Below are 21,192 nucleotides of genomic sequence, written 5' to 3'. Positions count from 1 at the left end.
TGATAATGCTGGTGGTGGTGATGGTGATGGTGATTGATGTGCAGTTGGAGTCAGTAATTGAGGTGATGTTGATGGAGGTGGACGTGATGGTGGAGTTGTTGAAGCTGGTGATGGTGATTAAGGTGGTGGTGACGATGATGGTGGTGATGGAGGTAGAGGTGATGGTGGAGTTTGAGGTGATCCTGCTGGTTGGGGTGATGGTGATGGTGATTGAGGTGGAGTTTATGGTGGAGGTGCAAGTGATGATGATGGTGATTGATGTGCAGTTGGAGTCGGTAATTGAGTTGATGTTGATGGAGGTGAAGGTAGGTGAAGGCAGATGTGATGAAGGTGGAGGTGATGGCGGAGTAGTTGAAACTGGTGATGGAGATTGAGGTGGAGGTGGTGATGATGGTGATGGTGTTGATGATGATGATGTGGTGATGAAGATGGTTATTTTGATTGAAATTGAGGTGATGGAGGTGGAGGTGGTGGTGAAGGAGGTAAAGGAGATGACGTTGGTGGTGTTGATTGAGGTGGAGGTGGTGGTGATTGATGTGGAAGTGATGGTGGAGGTGTAGGTGATGATGGTGATGGCGATGTTGATTGAGGTGGAGGTGGTGATGTGAATGTGGTGGTAATTGTGGTGATGGTTATGGTGATGTGCAGTTGAAAATGGTTGAGGTGATGGAGATGTAGGTTATGGTGATGGAGGTGGTGGTGATGGTGGAGGACGAGGTGATAATGCTGGTGGTGGTGATGGTGATTGAGGTGGAGGTGATGGTGGAGGTGGAAGTGATGATGGTGACGGTGATGGTGGTTGATGTGCACTTGAAAATGGTGATTGAGGTGGAGGTGATGGTGGAGGTGGAAGTGATGATTGCGATGGTGGTGGAGGTGATGGTGGTGGAGGTGACAAAAGTAGATGGTGATGGTAATTGATGTGGTGGTGGTGATTGAGGTAGAGGTGGAGGTGATGATGGTGAAGGAATTTGTGATTGAGGTGGAATTGGTAGTGATTGAGGTGGAGGTTATGGTGGTAATGGAGGTGATGATGGTGATTGTAATTGATTTGCAGTTGGTAATGGTTGTGGTGATGGAGGTTGAGGTGGAGATGATGGTGATGGAGGTGGTGGTGATGAGGTGGAGGTGATTTTGGTGATGGTGATCTATGTGCAGTTGGAAATGGTGGAGGTGATGAAGGTGGTGATGCTGGTGGTAATGATGATTGAGGTGGAGGTGATGGAGAAGAAAGTGATGGTGGAGGTGGAGGTGATAATTGCGATGGTAATTGAGGTGAAGGTGATGATGGTCATTAGGATGATGATGTTGATAGTGATGGTTTTTAAGGTGGAAGTGGTGGTGATGGATGTAGAGGTGATGGTAAAGGTGAAGGTGATTATGGTGATGGTGATTGCTGTACAGTTTGAAATGGTGGAGGTGATTAAGATGGTGATGCTGGTGGTGTTGGTGATTAAGGTGGAGTCGATGATGGTGTAGGTTATGGAGGTGGAGTTGATGGTGGGGGTGATGATGCTGGTGGCGGTGCTGGGGATTGTGATTAAGGTGGAGGTGATGGTGGAGGTGATGATGGTGATTGAGGTTGAGGTGATGATGCTGATGGGGTTGGAGGTGATGGTGGTGGAGGTGATGATGTTGATGGTGATGGTGATTTAGGTGGAGGTGGTGGTGATGGAGGTGGGGATAATTGTAATTGAGGTAGAAGTGATGGTGATGGTGATTGAGTTGGAGGTGCTGTTGGTGTTTGTGGTAGAGTTTATTGTGGTGGAGGTTATGAAGGTGATAGTGTTGGTGTTTGAGTTGGTGGTGGTGATGAAGGTGGTGTGGTGATTGATGTGCAGTTGGAAATGGCGATTGCGGTGAAGGTAATGATGATGATGGTAAGGGAGGTGGAGGTGGTGGTGATGGAGTTGGAGGTGATGATGGTGATGGTGATGACGATGGTGATTGAGGTGGAGTTGGTGGTGATAGAGGTGGAGGTTATGGTGGAGTTGTTGATGTTGGTGATGCTGATTAAGCAAGAGGTGATTCATGTGCAGTTGGAAATTATTGAGGTGATGGAGGTGGAGGTGGTGGTGATGAAGATTGGGGTGATGGTTGAGGTGGAGGTGATGATTTTGGTGGTGATGATGGATGTTGAGGTGATGATGGTGATGGTGATCTATGTTGCAGTTGTAAATGATGGAGGTTATGGAGGTGGTGATGATGGTGGTGATGGTGACTGAGGTGGAGGTGATTATAGTGGTGGTGATGTTGGGGATGGTGATGGAGGTGGTGGTGACGGAGTTGATTGTGGAGCTGGGGGTGATTATGATGGTGGTGGTGATTGAGGAGGAGGTGGTGGTGATGAAGGTGGAGTTGATGATAGTGATGGTGATTTATGTGCATTTGGAAATGGTGAAGGTGATGGAGGTGGTGATGCTGGTGGTGATGGTGATTGAGATGAAGGTGATGGAGATGGGGATGTTGGTGGAGATAATGATGCTGGTGGTGGTGATGGGGATGGTGATTGAGGTGGAGTTGATGGATGTAAAATTGATTGTGAAGGTTGAGGTGATGATGGTGATGGTGATTGTTATCGAGCTGATGACGGTGATGATGATGTTGGTTGAGGTGGAGGTAGTGGTTATTGAGGTGGAGGTGATGATGGTGATGGTGACGGTGATTAATATGCAGTTGAAAATGATTGAGGTGATGGAGGTGGAGGTGATGGTGATGGATGTGGTGGTAATGGAGGTGGAGGTGATGGTGGAGGTGGATGTGATGATGCTGGTGGTGCTGATTGTAATGGTGATTGAGGTGGAGGTGATAGTTATGGAGTTTGTGGTTATGGAGGTGGAGGTGATGGTGGAGGTAGAGGTGATAATGCTGGTAGTGATGATGGTGATGGTGATTGAGGTGGAGGTAATGGTGGAGGTGGAAATGATGATGCTGCTGGTGGTGATGGTGATTGAGTTTGACGTGGTGGTTATGGAGGTGGAGGTGATAGATGTAGAGGTGAAGTTGGAAATTGTGGTGATGGTGAAGATATAGGTGATGGAAGTGGTGATGCTGGTGGTGGTGATGGTGGTGGTGATGGTGATTAATATGGAGGTGGAGTTGGAAATGGTAATGAGGGTGGAGATGGAGGTGATGGTGGAGGTGGGGGTGATGATGCTGGTATTGGTTATTGAGATGGAGGTAGGGCTGATGGAGGTGGAGGTGATGATGGTGATGGTGATGGTGATTAATGTTCAGTTGGAAATGGTGCAGGTGATGGAGATGGTCATGCTGTTGGTGATTGAGGTGGAGGTGATTATGTTGGTGGTGGAGATGATTGTGGATGTGGAGGTACTGATGCTGGTCGTGGTAATGGGGATGGTGATTGAGGTTGAGATGGAGGGGATGTAGGCGGAGGTTATGAATGTGATGGTGTTTGAGGCTGAGGTGATGATGATTATGGTGGTGATGGTGATTGAGGTGGAGGTGGTGGTGATGGAGGTGGAGAAAATTGTGGAGGTGGAGGTGACGATGGTGAAGTTGATTGATATGCAGTTGGAAGTGGTTGAGGTGATGAGGGTGGAGGTGATAGTGATGTAGGTGGTTGTGATGGAAGTGGTGGTGATTGAGGTTATGGTGGTGGTGGTAGTGTTTATGCTTGTGTGGTGATTGAGATAAATGTGATGTTGATGGAGGTAATGGTGGTGATAGAGGTGATGATGCTTGTGCAGTTTAATGAGGTGGAGGTGGTGGTGATGGAGGTAGAGGGTAAGTTATAGGTGGTGATGCTGCTGGTGGTGATGGGGATGTTGATTATGTTGTAGCTGATGAAGAAGAAAGTGATGATGATGGTGATTGAGATATAGGTGACGATGGTGATTGTGGTTGATGTGATTGTGTTGATGGTGATGCTTATATGGGTGGAGATGGTGGTAATGGATGTGATGGTGAAGGTGGATGTGGAGGTGGGGGTGAAGGTGAAGGTGATGGTGACTGATGTGCAGTTGGAAATGGTGGAGATGATGGGAGGGTGATTCTGGTGGCGATGGTGATTGAGGTGATAGTGATGATGGTATAGTTGATGGTGGTGGAGGTGATTGTGGAAGTGATGATGCTGGTGGTGGTGATCGGGATGGTGATTGAGGTGGAAATGATGGAGTTTAAGGTTATAAAGGAAGTGGAGGTAATGATGGTGACTGAGGTGGAGGTGATGATGGTGATGGTGGTGCAGGAGCTGGTGTTGGAGGTGATGATAGTAATAGTGATTGATGTGCAGTTGGAAATCGTGATTGAGGTGGAGGTGATGATGTTGATTGTGTTGGTGATGGAGGTGGTGGAGATGGCGAAGGTGGTTGTGATGGTGATTGAGGTTGAGGTGGTTGTGATGGAGTTTGAGGTGATGATGATTGAGGTATTAGTGGAAATGGTGGTGGTGGTGATGAAGACGATGATTGAGGTGATGGTGATGGTATTGAAGATGGTGGTGGTGGTGGAGGTGGAGGTTATGGTGGTGGTGATGGTGATAATGATTGCGGTGAAGGTGAAGGTGGAAGTGATGATGGTGATGGTGATGGGGATTGAAGTGGAGGTTGTAGTTATGGAGTGGTTGAGGTGATTGAGGTGGAGGTGCTGGTGATGGAGTTAGTGTTGATGCAGATGAATGTGATGGTTGAGGTGATGATGCTGGTGGTGGTGATGTTTATGGTGATGGTTAAGGTGATGGAGGTGGAGGTCGTTGTGATAGAGGTGGTGATGGTGGAGGTGGTGGTGGTGGTGGTGAATATGTAAGAGATGATGTTGGTGGTGGTGATGGTGATGGTGATTTAGGTGGAGGTGATGGTGGTAGAGGTTGTGGTAATGGAGGTGATGATGGAGGTGGAGGTGATGATGCTTGTGGTGTTTATTGAGGTGGAGGTGGTGGTGATGGAGGTGGAGGTTATGGTGGAGATAATCTTGCTGGTGGTTTTGATAAGGATGGTGATCGAGTTGTAGGTGATGAAGAAGAAGGTGATGGTGGAAGTGGAGGTGATGATGGTTATGGTGATTGTGGTTGAGGTGATGATGGTGGTGGTGGTGGTGATGGTGATTGAGGTGGAGGTAGAGGTGATGTAAGAGGTGATAATGCTGGCGGTGTTGATGTTGATTGTGATTGAGGTGGAGGTGGTGGTGATGGTGAAAGTGATTAGGGTTGAAGTGATGGAGATGGAATTGATGGTGATGAAGGTGATGGTGACGGAGGTGGGGGTGATGGTGGAGGTGGAGGGGATGTTGTTGGTGGTAATGATGGTGGTGTTGATTGAGAAGGAGGTAATGGGGGTGGTTGTGATAGAGATGAAGGTGATGGTGAAGGTTATTGGGACTGAGGGGGGGGGGGGGGGGCGGGTGATGATGGTGCTGATGATGGATGTGGAGGTGAAGGTGGAGATGGAGGTAATGATGCTGGTGGTGGTGATGGTAATGATGATTGAAGTGGAGTAGGAGGTGATGGAGGTGGTGGTAATCGAGGTGGAGGTGATGGAGATGAAGGTGATAGTGGAGTTGGTGGTGATGATGCGGTTGGTGGTGGTGGTGATTGATGTGCAGTTGGAATTGAAAGGGTGATGAAGGTGGAGGTGATATTGGTTATAGTGATTGATATGCAGTTGGAAATCGTGATTGAGATTGAGGTGATGATGGGGATGTTGAAGGTGATGGAGGTAGTGGTGATGGTGAAGATGGAGGTGATGATGCTCGTGGTGGTGATGGTGATTGAGGTTGAGGTGGTGGTGATGGAGGTGGAGGTGATGGTGGATGTGGTTGTGATGATGGTGTTTGTGGTGACGATGATTGATGTGCAGGTGCAGTAGGAGATGGTGGTGATTGTGGGGGTGGAGGTGATTGAGGTGGTGATTCTTGGGGCATTGATGGCGTTGGTGGAGTTGGAAGTTGTTGTGAGGGTGGAGGTGATGAAGTTGGAGGTGATGGAGGAGGTGGAGGTGATATAGCTGATGGTGATAATTGAGGTGACGGTGATGAGAAGGTGATGTTGGTGATGGTGATGGTGATTGATGTGCAGTTCGATATGGTGGAGGTGCTGGTGATGGAGGTGGTGGTGATGAGGTGGAGGTGATGGTGGAGGTGGACTCGATGATGCTGGTGTTGGAGATTGTGATGGTGATTAAGGTGGAAGTGATGGTGATAGAGGCGGTGTTAATGCAAGTGGAGGTGTGGAGGTGGAGGTGATAGTAGAGGTTTTGGTGATGATGCTTAAGGTGATGATTTCGATAGTGATTGATATAGGTTGAGTTGGTGGTATTGGAGTTAATGGTGGAAGTGGAAGTGATGATGGTGATGGTTATTGATGTACAGATGGAAATGAAAGGATGATGGAGACGGAGGTGATTGTGATGAAGATGTGGTGGTGGAGGTGATAATGCTGGTGGTGGTGATGGTGATGTTGATTGAGGTGGAGGTGATGGTATTGGAGGTGGTGGTGATAGTGGAGGTGAGAATGCTGATTGTGGTGATGGTGATTGCGGTGGATGTGAAAGTGATGATGGTGATAGTGATGGTGATTGAGGTGGAGGTGATGATGGTGGTGGTAATGGAGGTAGAGGTTTTGGTTGAGGTCGGTGAAATGATGCTGGTGGTGATGATGGTGATGGTGATTGAGGCTGAGGTGTTGATGGAAATTGTGGTGTAGGTGATGATGGTGATGGTGATTGGGGTGGAGGCGATGGTGATGGAGGTGCGTGTACTGGCTGAGGTTGAGGTGAATGATATGCAATGGGAAATAGTTGATATGATGGAGGTGAAGGTGGTGGTGATGATGGTGATATGCAGTTGGAAATGGTGGGGGTGATGGAGGTGGTGATGCTGGTGGTGATGGTGATTGAGGTGGAGGTGATGATGGTGTAGGTGATGGTGATTGATGTGCAGTTGGAAATGGAAGGGTGATGGTGATGGAGCTGATTGTGGAGAAGGTGGTGGTGATGTTTGTGATGTTACTGTTGATGATGGAGGTGGTGATGATGGTGATTGAGGTGGAGGTGATGATGGTGTAGGTGATAGTGATTGATGTGCAGTTGGAAATGGAAGGGTGATGGTGATGGAGGTGATTGTGGAGAAGGTGGTGGTGATGCTGGTGGTAGTGATGGTGGTGGTGATTGAGGTGGAGGTGATGGTAGTGGGGATGGGGTTGGAAGTGATGATGGTGATGGTGATGTTGATTGATGTGAAGTTGGAAATGGTGATTGAGGTGGAGTTGATGATGGTGATGGTGATGGACGTGGAGGTGGTGGTCATAGAGGTGGAGGTGATGATGGATATTGAAGTGATGATTCTGGTGGTGGTGATGGTGATAGTCATTGAAATGGAGGTGGTGCATGATTGTGGTGGTCATGATGGTGATGAGCACGGTGGAGGTGCTGGTCTTGATAGTGGTGGTCAAGATGATGATGAGCACGGTGGATGTGGTGGTCAGATGATGGTGATGAGCATGGCGGAGGAGGTGGTCTTGATAGTGGTGGTCTAGATGGTGGCGAGCACGGTGGAGGTGGTGGTCATGATTGTGGTTGTCAGATGGTGACCAGCACGGTGGAGGTGGTGGTCATGATAGTGGTGGTCATGATGGTGATAAGCAAGGTGGAGGTGGTGGTCATGATTGTGGTTGTCATGATGGTGATGAGCACTGTGGAGATGGTGTCATGATTGTTGTGGTCATGATGGTGATATGCAAGGTTGAGATGGTGGTCATGATTGTGGTGGTCATGATGGTGATGAGCACCGTCGAGGTGGTGGTCATGATTGTGGTTGTCATGATGGTGATGATCATGGTGGAGGTGTTGGTCATGATTGTGGTGGTCATGATGGTGATGAGCACGGTGGAGATGGTGGTCATGATTGTGTTTGTCATGATGGTGATAAGCAAGGTGGAGGTGGTGGTCATGATTGTGGTGGTCATGATTTTGATAAGCAAGGTGGAGATGGTTGTCATGATTGTGGTGGTCATGATGGTGATAAGCACGGTGTTGGTGCTGGTGGTCATGATGGTGATGACAAAAAAATAAAAAACGGAAATAGGTATCTGCGATACTAGTTACCATTTCCTACCTGCTTTTTAATAGACAAAGTGAGACTGTGGCCAAACAATTGCTTCTTTACCCAATGATGCATGTTTGAATGTGAACTTTTTAGAGTTTTCAAGCCTGACTGGTGGTTTAAGTACATGATGTTGATTGCAGACATCCCTTCGATACTGATCGGACTATGCGGCTGATGCACCCGATACTTGCTTCAGTATATCTTTTCGTGTATCTTGATCATTAGTTTGGCGTTATGCCCATAAAATACCAGTGTGGCCCCGTAGAAATGTTCCGAGAGGCCCAGTACTACTCCTCGCTAGGACCTCTACAGTAGATAACCCGCCTGGGAGGGCTCTTAAGGGTGCTGGCAGAGTAATGGTGTGTAACTTCTCCTTTGTCAAGTGTTTAACCTGACCTAAGCCAGTCACAAGTCTGGTTGAAAAAACAGGGAGTGACCACTTTCATGGCGAAACAGTTCTTTATAAAACAAGAGCTGTATTATTTAATTATTAAGTCTAATGAGTGGAGGGTATAAAAGTTATTAATAAATATCCTAACCTGCCCTAAAACATTAACCTAAATTCCAGAGTCAATCAGGGGCAATAATTTGTATAAAGGATAATATGGAGTTATCTAACCTCATAACTTCATGGCCTTGAACAACTGTGTGAAGTACTAAGTGAATTAAATGAAGGGTATTGAAGTTATAAGTGAAAATCTCAACTTGCCCTAAAACTTGAACCGGACGCCGACGCTGAGGCGAGTAGTAAAGACCTCCTTATTCCTCCAATAGTCAAACTGAAAACTATTCTCATATTTATTTACTTTGAAATTTTGTCATTTTAGCTCTTGTATTTTTATGCCCCCGAAGGTGGTCATATTAAAATTGCACCGTCCGTCCGTCCGTCTGTCCGTCCGTCCGTCCTTCCGTCCGTCCGTGTGTCCGGCTCAATAACTCGTGTCCGGGCTGTAACTTTCCCTTGTATGGACAGATTTTAAAATAACTTGCCACATGTGTTCCACATACCAAGACGACGTGTCGCATGACAGACCTGTGTCCCTATCTCAAAGGTCAAGGTCACACTTGGGTGTTTATTCACAATGGAATGCTGCATATATAAGGACATAACAGTGTGGGTTGTCAACTATGGGTGGTATTTTTTATGTTTAGAGGCAATTTTAAAAAAAGCAAAATATAAACGAAAGATATTGGTGTTCATATTGCATTATAATTTTATATTCTCAGTGCTTGTGTCTGATTTATTCATAAATTCAGTTGATGTCAGATGTATTTTACAACAAATTACTAGTTGTGGCCTCAATTTACTAAGTTATGGCCATTTTATAAATAAAGTATACGGATGTCACCTCTGTTCCACCGTAGGAAACACATTTTGGATTATTATATAAGTTTGAGCGTACAGGGAACAAAAAGATTAAATAAGAAAGCACGAAAATAAAACAACAGTAGAAATGAATCGAAAATGAAATGATACATTTACGTTTTTGGATGCTGCTTATGAAAAAAAAAAACTTCAGAGGTCATGCAGTACTATTTGACCAGTTTGTATAAATATTTATATGAATAACTACAGAAACAAATCCATATATAGAGACATAATCTGAATCCCCAACTACTGACTGGTTAGTAGTTGAATATTTGCGAATAATCGAGTGGAAATGGTCGAATATCCGACTCGCGAATATATGAATAAAGTTATTTAAAACAGTGTTTGTCACAAATACACATATGTGTAGATGCATAAACAAACATTTGGCGGTCGATTTTCCATATGTGACCTTTAAACCCGTATATATAGCCATAATATGAATCCCCAACTACTGATTGGTTAGTAGTTGAATATTCGCGAATAATCGACTGAAAATGGTCGAATATCCGACAAGCGTATATACGAATAAAAGTTATTTAAAACAGTGTTTGGCGCAAAGATATATATGTGTACATGCATAAACAAACATATGGCGGTCGAATTTTCCATGTGTAACCTTTAAAATCGTATATATAGACATAATCTGATTCCCGAACTACTGACTGTTTAGTAGTTAATATTCGCGAGTAATCGACTAGAAATTGTCGAATATCCGACTGGCGACTATGCGAATAAAACTGATTTAAAACAGTGTTTGTCGCAAAGATACATATGTGTAGATGCATAAACAAACATTGGGCAGTCGAATTTTCCATATGTGACCTTTAAAACCAAATATATGGACATAATCTGAATCCCCAACTACTGACTGGTTAGTAGTTGAATATTGGCGAAAAATCGACTGGAAATGGTCGAATATCCGACTAGCGAATATACGAATAAAAGTTATTTAAAACAGTGTTTGTCGCAAATATACATACGTGTAGATGCATAAACAAACATTTGGCAGTCGAATTTTCCATATGTGACCTTTAAAACCAAATATATAGACATAATCTGAATCCCAACTACTGACTGGTTATAGATGAATATTCGCGAATAATCGACTGGAAATGGTCGAATATCCGACTGGCGGCTATACGAATAAAACTAATTTAAAACAGTGTTTGTCGCAAAGATACACATGTGTACATGCGTTAATAAACATTTCGCGGTCGAATTTTCCATATGTGACCTTTAAAACCCTGGGAGTTCGAGCCAGCGAGGTTCGACGTTAGTTGAAATTAATTTCTTATACATACACGCACACACATTTACAAAAACAGAATGACACAAGACGCCATAAAGATATGTATAAGTTTGTTTCTTCGCCCAGTGTGGGCGCAAGCGCTGTCGGCACATTTTTCACTTTTATTTATGTGCTCTTCACCCATTCCCATAGTTCTAATAAAATATGCAACTCTCACATATTTGCCCGCAGATAGTATTTCAGCGACTCGCGCTTTGATTTATTTTCGTTAGCCAACGTAATGCAGTGTGATTGCCCTTGGCATTAACATATAGCCAATTTGGTCATATATATATATGTGTGTGTCGTGTATGTGTAGTGGGAGAAACAGCAGTACCTGGAGGAAACCCATTTGTCCAGCTTGGTGACCACAAACCAAACTTACATGCGCCCAGGCCGGGAATCGAACCTAGATGTCGCCTAGATAAAAAGCTTGTGTGGTGACCACTGCGCTAACTGGACAGCCCCGCGCAAGCCAGTGTTCAAACTTCCCGAAATTGTCGGGCCCTAAATAATAATAAGCTAAACATCAATTATAATACGACATACCCCCAGCAGAGCTATTGAAAAATGTCTTCTTACGGTTGTAAGCAGACCGTGCACGAGAATTTCGAGTAATCCCACTAGTCGATACATTGCAATTTACAAAGGCCATGCTAGTAATATAATGTTTATCTTTCGGAAATATATTTCTATTCATCTTTTAATAAATCTGTTTTTATTTATTTATTATTGCATTTGTTTGCTCACATATATATGCAATACACTTATCGTCGTATAAATCAGATACAGTTACTAGTTTTTTTTCTTCAAAAGTGTCCCCTAATTAACAGACAGGCTTCGCCTGAGACAAAGTTGGTGTTCGTCCTAGCGAAACGGTTTCTTAAGTCTGTTAGAGGGAACTTTTGAAGAAAACTCTTACTGAATCTATAACTGATATCAGACGCTGCGGAATCAATAACATTCCGTGTTTTTCCTTTTTCACAAATGAAGAAGATCAAAACTAGGAATAAATTATCATGCTGCGAAAATAATCATTTTAAATCGGTATTACAGGCGGTACATTTTGTAAAAACTTTAAATATAATTTGCAAGTAAATGAAACCATCAAAGAATGTTGTGAAGTTAAATCTCTTGTTTTACAAACCTAGAGTCTAATTATATGCAGACTCACTCAATGTCTTCCCTTTATTACCTTAAAGTGACACTCTTATTCAAACTCAGTACATACACATGTTTAACAAACATAAACTTTAATTGATAAACCTAAACTTCTTACTAAATAATGCATTTATGGACAATATTAATTACTGATAACAAGATTGTAACCGTGTATTTAATAGCTGAAAACGCAGAATTATTAAATAATCGATGAATGCTAAAAGATTTACTGTGTTCAACTATCGTGCCATAAGGCAGAAATGCCGTGTTTTCTGCACCTTTCTTTTAAATTTAACTCGGCATCCTTCATAAGAACCATTGTTTTCGACATGTATTTATCCTTTTCGGTAAATAAAAACAATTGTTTTAAGTGTGGTAAGTCTTATTTGGGTAAGAGTGCATCTTTTAAGGTACTCGCTTATGTTTATAGACCGAAACATAGTTATCCCGGCAATGCGTCATAACACTTATTATGGTATTATTATTTTATTATTTTATACCAAAATTGCAGACACAAATACAGTTGTAGTATAAAAACCTGGTTTTAGTAGGGAGTGAACCCGTGTCGGTAAAGTCAAGAAAAAAATAGAAAACTGACAACAAAACCGCCCTCCCACGAGGACTCTTACCTAATCTGATGGATAATTTAACCTTTAAGCCTTTTGTTGAAAAGGGTAACTAACGCTATTCAAAATCACGGACTTCACAGAAAATATTTGAGCATATATCAACATTTGTTAAAGGGTTCCATCCGTCAGTATCCTGATGATTTGCCACACTTTATTTTGTCTTAGAATGATGCATTGCACACAACATTAGCGAGTCCCTTTAAAAAGCACAATTATCCATCCTTGATCTTCCTTAAAATTGATTTGAAGTTAGTCAGTTGTGTATTTTTCAGTGTACTATCAGTGTATAAATTTAAGTGCTTTATTTAACACAAATGACGCATTTTTAACGTATAGTATTACTCTTTTTGTCTCCCATATTGAAATAAAAGTAAACTTAACCGATTTAAGAGGGATTGTGCGCCGGGTGCGCCCCCCCCCCCCCCCCGCCCCCTCAAAAGCCGCTAATGTTTGCTGTTTGCTTTTTTGAATAACCGTAATTAATCCCATTGAAATCGTGGGCACACTATATGTTGATGATTCAGAGGAATGCTATTTAATGCATGATTATGTTTGACTCAGTTTACTGTATTTATCAAAACAAAACAAAATCATATAAATTGTATATAGTTCAAACAGTATTATGCACCAGTCACTTGTAACCACGCCCCCCCCCCCCCCAGGTCCGGGGAATACGGCGGGGACTTTGACTTTCGGTCCAGCCAACCCCGGCTAAAATCCCTACCCTGCGGCGACGAACAGATGGTAAAATCCCCGCCAAGTGCCCCCGCACCCCAGGGACCCTAGTTAAAGTCCATCCCCCGCTATATTTAAAGCGAATACAAAACCACTCGTTCAACCGGCACTGCGGGGCCACCTGAAAGGTAAAAACACGGCTCATTTCCCGGCTATCCCCGGTATACCACCGGACCTGGGGGAACCATGGTTACAATTGACTGGTGCATTAGCCTTTATAATTGTATCTGTTTTATCAATATCTACCTGGCCAAGACATCCCCAGGTTAAAAGCTCCAACATATCGCCATACAAAAGACAGCATTTGATTTATTTATTACTGTAATTGACATGGGAACAATTATATACGATTTTTCGGCATGAAGTAATAACTGATTTAATTCTAAAACAGTGAGTAGTAATACATTTGGGGTATATACTCATAGAAGGCGCTTAGCAAATCAATACTTAATTAATCCTTTTCTTATCAGTATTCTTTTTATAATCAGAACATTTTACAAGTTATAGAGATGTGCACATGCATACATTCAGTGCGTTGTAATACTTCAATACGAATGGGGTCTAATAATAAATATGTCAAGCTATGAATGGATCGGTTTGTTTATTACATGGCTTGTGCAGGTCGATGGCTAAAATGAAAATGCCTACAAAAATAAGAGATTATAACTCAGATTCATCTTCATTTTTAAATCCTTAATTCAGTTTCTTATCGCGGTTCATCTGGCCTCCTATTTATATGTTTTGAAACCATGTTCTAGATAATACGCCTGATTGGTTTTGTACGGAGATTGATCTGTACCATTTTTTTATTATTTTTTGAGACGTGGCGAAAATGCGCAATTTCGACCAGGCACATGGCACATTCATTTTTGCGCCGCCTCACTTAATGCCCCCATCGGGGGGATGCTAGGTGGCGGGTTTAAGCATGCTCGCATAATCAAATTTTCGCAGCGAAAATGGGAACACGACATGGCAAATATCGTTCACCATAGTTTTGTGATAAGCTTTGCGCACATAAATACTCTTAAACATCTTAAGTAAATACTGTCTACCTGTCTAAATGTAGTGGTATGCATACGACCATTAAGCTTTCAAACAGTGTCTTTGTGATTGACATTTTCTGCATGGATATTTAAATATTTGGGTATGTTTAAGTAAGCTACTAAATAATGTTTTTCTTATAAAATGTTGTTAAGTGCAATTTAAATACAAAGTATACTATTGATCTTAATTTAAAGAAAGTGTTATCGCTGCAGTTTTTTGTGCATTTATAAGGAACAATACTTATCATAAAACCCTATCATGGCGGCTTTTCTATAGATGCTGCAAAGGCTTCTATTAATGTATTCTTATTTCATGTGGAAAGATGAAATTTAAATACAAGCGCGTTGCCCGTCAACGTCAATAATAATTATGCTCAATTCAATGGACGTGTTTCAGCCACAATGTTGTGTGTATAAATAACGTATCATAGTATTAGACCATACTATTTGACAGTAACAACTTAACACATTGCTGAAAAGACAAAATGCTATATCACGTCTCCACCATGAATGATGCAACGCTATTGGTCGAGGACTCGTCACGCGGTGACCTCATATTTTTTATTGGGTCACTAATCTTTATATCGTACCAAAATGGCGTTTTTTCCGATTTCGATGAATAGTGAAATATATATCAATATAAACAGGTTATCGACGTGATATATACGTGACAGGGCTAGCAGATGACCCGTTATTGGATATATGGAGCGTTGGCAACCTTATATGATATCCTTTGCCCCGTATATCCCATATCGAGTCACCTATTGCCCTCGTAACTTATAATACTATCAGCTTGTATTTCTTTTGTAAAATACTGTCAAAATAAAGGTTTGTAACTCATAAATGCCTGTTTGAATCATTGTGCATAATTCACGAGTTACAAAATTTACGACGTATTTTCGTGGACCATCAATCTGACATTATGAGCAGTGATTTTGTTTTACTTGGTTTGTTATATAACAATTAGCACGTAGTGATTTTACAAAAACATTTATAACCGTGAGTATATCTTTTTCACAAACAACATAGTATGAACAATGTTTCGTTTGAGTCAACTGAACTGAAGACCGTTTTTATCAAGCTTTTTAAAGCTGCACTCTCACAGATTTATTGTTTTGGCAACTTTTTATATTTTTTTGTCTTGGAAAGAAATAATTTGCGTTAATGTCTGGAAACCAGTGATAAAGACTGTTGACAAAAGAGCCGATCGCAGTTTTCATATTTACGTTTGGAAATTAATGTTATATGGCTAAAAACGTTAATAACGCTTTAAGAAAAATGAGATTTTCGGCAGTTTACCAATCAATTGAGATCTGTTCTATTGTGAGTACTCTTATATGACTGAATTGAAGGTACCGATGCTAAAAATAATGCTTTAATAAACATACACAACTTTGTGAAACATTTCCTTAAAATTGGTTTACATGCATTTTCGCATACATTGGCTCGTTCAAAGACACAAAAAATTGTCAAAAAGTTCAATCTGTGAGAGAGCACCTTTAATGTTAAATACGATAATTATTAGTTGCAAACGTTGTAAGTTTTCTTTAAATTCAACATAGAAGAATGCTTCGTTCAACATTTTCACTAAAATGCTTCATAAATGCGGCAAAAGGTATATATTACAGAATCAATACATTGATCAGGTTGAATCAAGCAAACTTCAAGACCTTGAAGTATTTTATTATAAGATTCATTGAACGCTCAAGGGTTAAATATTTTACCTTTACGTAATGAATAAATGCTGTATGTTTACATGCACTTACAGAAATAGATAGTTTGATGCGACGCCATATTTTGTAAATTTCCCATTAACCGAGCCAGCCATTGTTGATATCTACCGCTTCACCTGATTAAAATTAATAACGGCCGACGGCTGATTTACGGAAATAAATGTATTTGAAAATAAACTTAAACCATAAACAGTCATTAACGTTTGAAGAAAAATGCATAAAATATCAATTTTTGAATCTGCGATCTGCTTTTTTTGTCAGCAGGCTTTTGTCACTGGTTTGCAGATATTTACGCAAAAGATTGATCGTTCAATGACGAAAAATAAAAAAAAAATGTCAAAATTTTCAATCCGTGCGAGTGCAGCTTTAAAAGAAAAACAATGTAAACACGATCAATCTGTGATAGTGCAGCTTTAAAGGAGAAGAAACTCAAGCATAAAGTGTTTTTTCCTGTATCAAAAGCTTAAGCATGCGTAACTGACAAGTGTTTTGTTACCTCCGTACATTATCTTTGTAAAGCGGTCAAAAAAGATAACTTGAAACTCCCATATTAGGATGTAAACAAAACTTCAATCGTAATACCATCAATACAAAAGCCTGTTTACAAAATCTTGATTTCATCATACCCTCGTCGCGATTTGGTATACCATTATCGGAAATAACAAGCATTCTAGGTTGATTTATTGCAGGATTGCTGGATTGAATTCTATACGTGAGTACAAAAACATAAAGTTTAAACACATTTTAGGCTTATTACAGCCTTTTTACCTTATCGGAGGCTGTAATATCTTTTGACCAAATTTTAGTTACTTAAGTATAAATTATGCTGAAATAAGAATCATATTAATGGAATGAAATATTATTTTTCGCTAAATACATAAAATTAGAAAACAATTAAAATTTGAATGTTGAATCGATAAATTTAAATGCCCACCAAAATTAGATGTGTTTTGAACATAGGGAATGTTTTTTGGCGAAAACACCGCATTGAAATTGAAGAAAACTCAATCTTTCTTCCAGGATTTTAATGTTACAGGAGGTATCTTTCTAAAGCTGCACTCTCACAGATTTAACGTTTTGACGACTTGTTTTACTTTTTTTATGGAAAGAGCCAATGTATGCGAAAGTGCATGGAAACCAGTGATATAAGACTGCTGACAAAAACTCAGATCGCAGATTTTCATATTTATGTTCAAAAATTGATGTTTTATTATTTTTTCTTAAACCGTTAGTAACGCTTTACGCCATAAAAAAAAATATTTTCGAACGAAAATATGAAAATCTGCGATCTGATCTTTTGTCAGCAGTCTTATATCAATGGTTTGCAGATATTTACGCTAAAATTAGCTAATTCCAAGAGAAAAAAAAGTTGTGTAATCGGTAAATCTGTAAGAGTGCAACTTTAAGCAAGGGATCTTAAATCTCTGCTCAAGCATATCGTAAACACATTTAATCTATATTACAGAGGAGTGCATTCGACGAACGTACGGTATGTGATATTCAAATGATTCATAGATTTAAGCGACATTCGATTAGCGACATTCACAATATCCGCAATTTGCGAAAATTATAGCATTCGAGAAATTACTACCTTTTTACGACATTCACAATATTCGCCACATTAGCAACATTCGCGACATTCGCGACTTTCGCGACAATTTCGATATTCGCGACATTCTCGACATTTACGACATTCGCGACATTCATGGCATTTACGACATTCGCGACATTTTCACGAAATTATCGACATTCGCGACATTCATGACATTCAAGCAGGAGCGATATTTAAAATATTCGCAATAGTCAGGGCATTCGCGATATTAACAACATTCTCAAGTTCGAGTTTTAACCTACCCTCAAAATAGTTGTGTCGCTCAGCAAATCTTTAACCGGGTTGAATATCTAATTTAACTGATGATGTAGAGCCAAAATTTCCATTACTTATTTTAGTGGTCAACATTATATTTTTTCCGTTTGGATCGAAGGCAGTTTCCGCTCAGCAAATCTTTAACCGGGTTGAATATCTAATTTAACTGATGATGTAGAGTCAAAATTTCCATTACTTATTTTAGTGGTCAACATTATATTTTTTCCGTTTGGATCGAAGGCAGTTTCCGCTCAGCAAATCTTTAACCGGGTTGAATATCTAATTTAACTGATGATGTAGAGCCAAAATTTCCATTACTTATTTTAGTGGTCAACATTATATTTTTTTCCGTTTGGATCGAAGGCAGTTTCCCGATACATTTATTTTAGTAAATCAGCAGTCAGCCGTTTTTGATTTCAATCATGTAAAATGGTAGATATAAACAGTGGCTGGTAAGGCTAGTGGGAAGTTTATATGATTGGTAACATTGCAATATTGCATAGTCATTTCATAGGAATGATAGAAAGGCCTAAATAAGCATGTTCTGACATTATTAAACTGCAGTAATGCATAGTGACTTTATGCTAGATAGTTGGTAGAAGTGATCCCTTTGATAAATCTGTAGAAATATTTAACTAATTTTAGGTTAAATGTCACTAAATGTATTTCAGGTCATATGGCACCAAAGCAGGGGTGTTTTTTCGTATCAAATGTCTGCTTTTGTATGCACCGATCCATGTTAAAATTTGAATATCTTCTCAAAATGGGCGAGACGTAATACAAACAAGTCTATAGTATTTTGCGTGACAATTTTTAAACAGGAAGTAAAAAAAGCAAAAAGAAAAAAAAACAGTTTAAAGTGGAGCGACGGAATGAAGCGGTATTAAATTGTAATTCATTGAGGATAGTTGTTTGTTTCAATGTAAGATCGCAATATATTTCACCTAACGAATGCGAAAAGGCAATAAATTTGTATTTACTTATTGTTTTCAAGGGGTTAGATTTATTGCAATCTTAGTATTAAACTGAAATAGACAATTGTTCTTTTTGCTTCATACTTAAAATGATTTAAAATTGCATCTTATTGTATTTCATCAGTATTTTATTGCTTCAAAATATCCATGATATTTGGTCTGGGCCCTGTGACAGCGAACGGTTGTGACAAGAGAACGGGTTTCAATACAGTGAACTTTTAAACGGACTGAATATGATAGCGTAATTTAATACGAACTGTTTTTTTTTTATTTATGCGGCAAGGTCGTGATTGACACTAGTGACTTTTTGCATATTCAATTTCATAAAATCTGCAGTAAGCAATGAAAGTCGAATACGACCTCACTGATCAAAATGCAGTATAAATATATCCCTTTATTTGTGCAGTGCTGGTTTAAAGGCAGTCGCCTATGTGCTTGTAAAATGCACTTTGTGTATGACGAAAAAAAAGTGCGGCTAATCATTAGCAGTTTTAAAACAAAAAATACCAAAAGCTTAAACCAAAACAAAAACAAACTTCACTATAATTATATTGATTATACAATATCGATTTCAAAGAGTAAAATAATGATAAAATAAGTGTTTTCAGATGCATTACCGGGAAAAACTAATAGCTGGTCCAAAAACTTGAGCGAGCACCTTTAAGATTGAAATCAAGATTTGACTGGAGTATTTGTGTGATATAAAGCTCTGATGTTAGGTCTTGCCTATCGCAAACATTTGGTGTAAACCATTTTCACTATCGGATCGCAGATAAAAGCTGCACCCTCACAGATTGAACGTTTTAACAACTTTTTCATTGTTGTCTTGGAACAAGCCAATCTTTGCGATCTGATCTTTTGTCAACAGTCTTATATCACTGGTTTGCAGATATTTAGTATTTACGCAAAAATTGGCTCATTAGAAGACAAAAAATAAATAAGTTGTCAAAACGGTAACTCTGTGAGAGTAAAGCTTTAAGTTATCAATTCATCACAATCTGTATTATTTTTCATCCATGAATGAAAATAAGAATGAAATGACTACATTTATAACCATAACTATGAATTTTAGTTATAAGAAAAACCATAAACTAAGATACAAGTACTGCACTTTGATAGATGACTTTTGTCATATTTGGGCCAGTAGGTCTGATACGGTGTTTTACCTAACGTATAAATTATTTGATTTACAAGCATTTCCACTTTCGGTTTGGCGATCAAGTAGTCAATTTATGCTATATGGCCTTACATCGGACGTGTAGTGATCTGTTTTGCAATATTTCAAGGCCAAATAAGCGTGTTTGTAATATTTCTATGGCATTCAGAGGCGCGTAGCTGCCTATACGCGAGTACGCGGCCGAATCCCCATGTCAAAATAAGAAAAACATCAGCCAATGTTTTAGTATGCGTACTTGACTACATGATCCTAAAAATGTCCATTTTCCAGTACTAAGTAAAGCACCTCAGAGGGCCCAGAATGCACCAGATTGCACCATGGTTTTCAAAAATTTCCAAGGCGCCATGCACCGAACTCCCCTAGCACAATTATGAATCCACAAGAGTAAAAGGCTAGCTACGCCATAAGTCATATTAATTATTCGTATTGTTTTAACGTGCACGTTACATAACTTACTAGTTCAAATTGAGAGCATGTCCGAAGTGTTTCATTGCGTGATTAATTAAGATTCCTTAGAGTAAAATCCTAAGCTTAACTGCTATTTTGAAATAACTACGCGATCTACTTGCAGCGTAGTTAAATGTAAAGAATTCTGACATTCTAATATATTTCCGAGGTTGTTGTTGATGGAAAATGGCCGAAAAGTTCCGATTGAATACATGCAACTGTCGTGGTTTGACTAAGAATGTTCATTGAAAGTTATAATAAATACAGCACTGTCAAGATCGTCAATTCCCAGGCGTAACCGCGTTTTTAGTATAAAATGCGTTTCAATAAAATATGATACGGACATCAAGCGTATAGATTATGCCCGCGCGTCCCTGGGCAGCGTAAGGTTTACGAATAAGTAATAGTTGGATGACCGGAAGTAATTTCTTAATGAATAAGAATGAGCGGAGTGAGCGTAGCGATAGTTCCATTTTTTATAATTAAGAAATTTACTTCAAGTCATCTTACTGACTTAGAATACATCCTCATTGGCTGCTACATTGACATCGCAAAATTTTACGCAGGAAGTGTTTATCAGATGAGTTACAATAAGCGGACCTTTAAACATGCGCGGAAGGTGATAATCTTAATGATTAAGTCTAGTACTTAATGATTGCAATTTCATTGGCTTAAAATGTAAGTTGTATTCTAAGAGTTCTTATT

At 40.2% G+C, this 21,192-nt stretch overlaps 2 protein-coding genes across 3 annotated transcripts in view; one reads left to right on the top strand and one right to left on the bottom strand.

The window, feature by feature from the left end:
* Window positions 1-679: 679 nt before the first annotated feature.
* Window positions 680-5,763, bottom strand: LOC128226232 (uncharacterized; the record flags this gene model as incomplete). The annotated part of the gene is given in 5 exon segments (XM_052936123.1): window positions 680-896; window positions 2,193-2,285; window positions 2,697-2,759; window positions 5,181-5,246; window positions 5,723-5,763. Coding segments are annotated over 5 exon segments (480 nt in total), but the record flags the coding sequence as incomplete, so codon positions are not given.
* Window positions 5,764-14,235: 8,472 nt separating this feature from the next.
* The window catches only part of LOC128231495 (solute carrier family 28 member 3-like), a 31,962-nt gene continuing 25,005 nt past the window's right edge, over window positions 14,236-21,192 (top strand). The window contains exon 1 of one of the 2 annotated variants that reach the window (XM_052944408.1): window positions 14,236-14,390. The gene's annotated coding sequence lies outside the window, so the exon portion shown is untranslated. Of the gene's footprint in view, window positions 14,391-16,574; window positions 16,735-21,192 lie in introns of those variants that run through there. The other variant, XM_052944398.1, reaches the window with a different exon arrangement.

Source organism: Mya arenaria, chromosome 1 (genome assembly GCF_026914265.1).
Source record: "Mya arenaria isolate MELC-2E11 chromosome 1, ASM2691426v1".
In the NCBI taxonomy this organism is placed as follows: Eukaryota; Metazoa; Mollusca; class Bivalvia; order Myida; family Myidae; genus Mya; species Mya arenaria.
The sequence above is the reverse complement of the archived record's forward strand: the minus strand, read 5'-3'. Positions and strand labels throughout refer to the sequence as shown.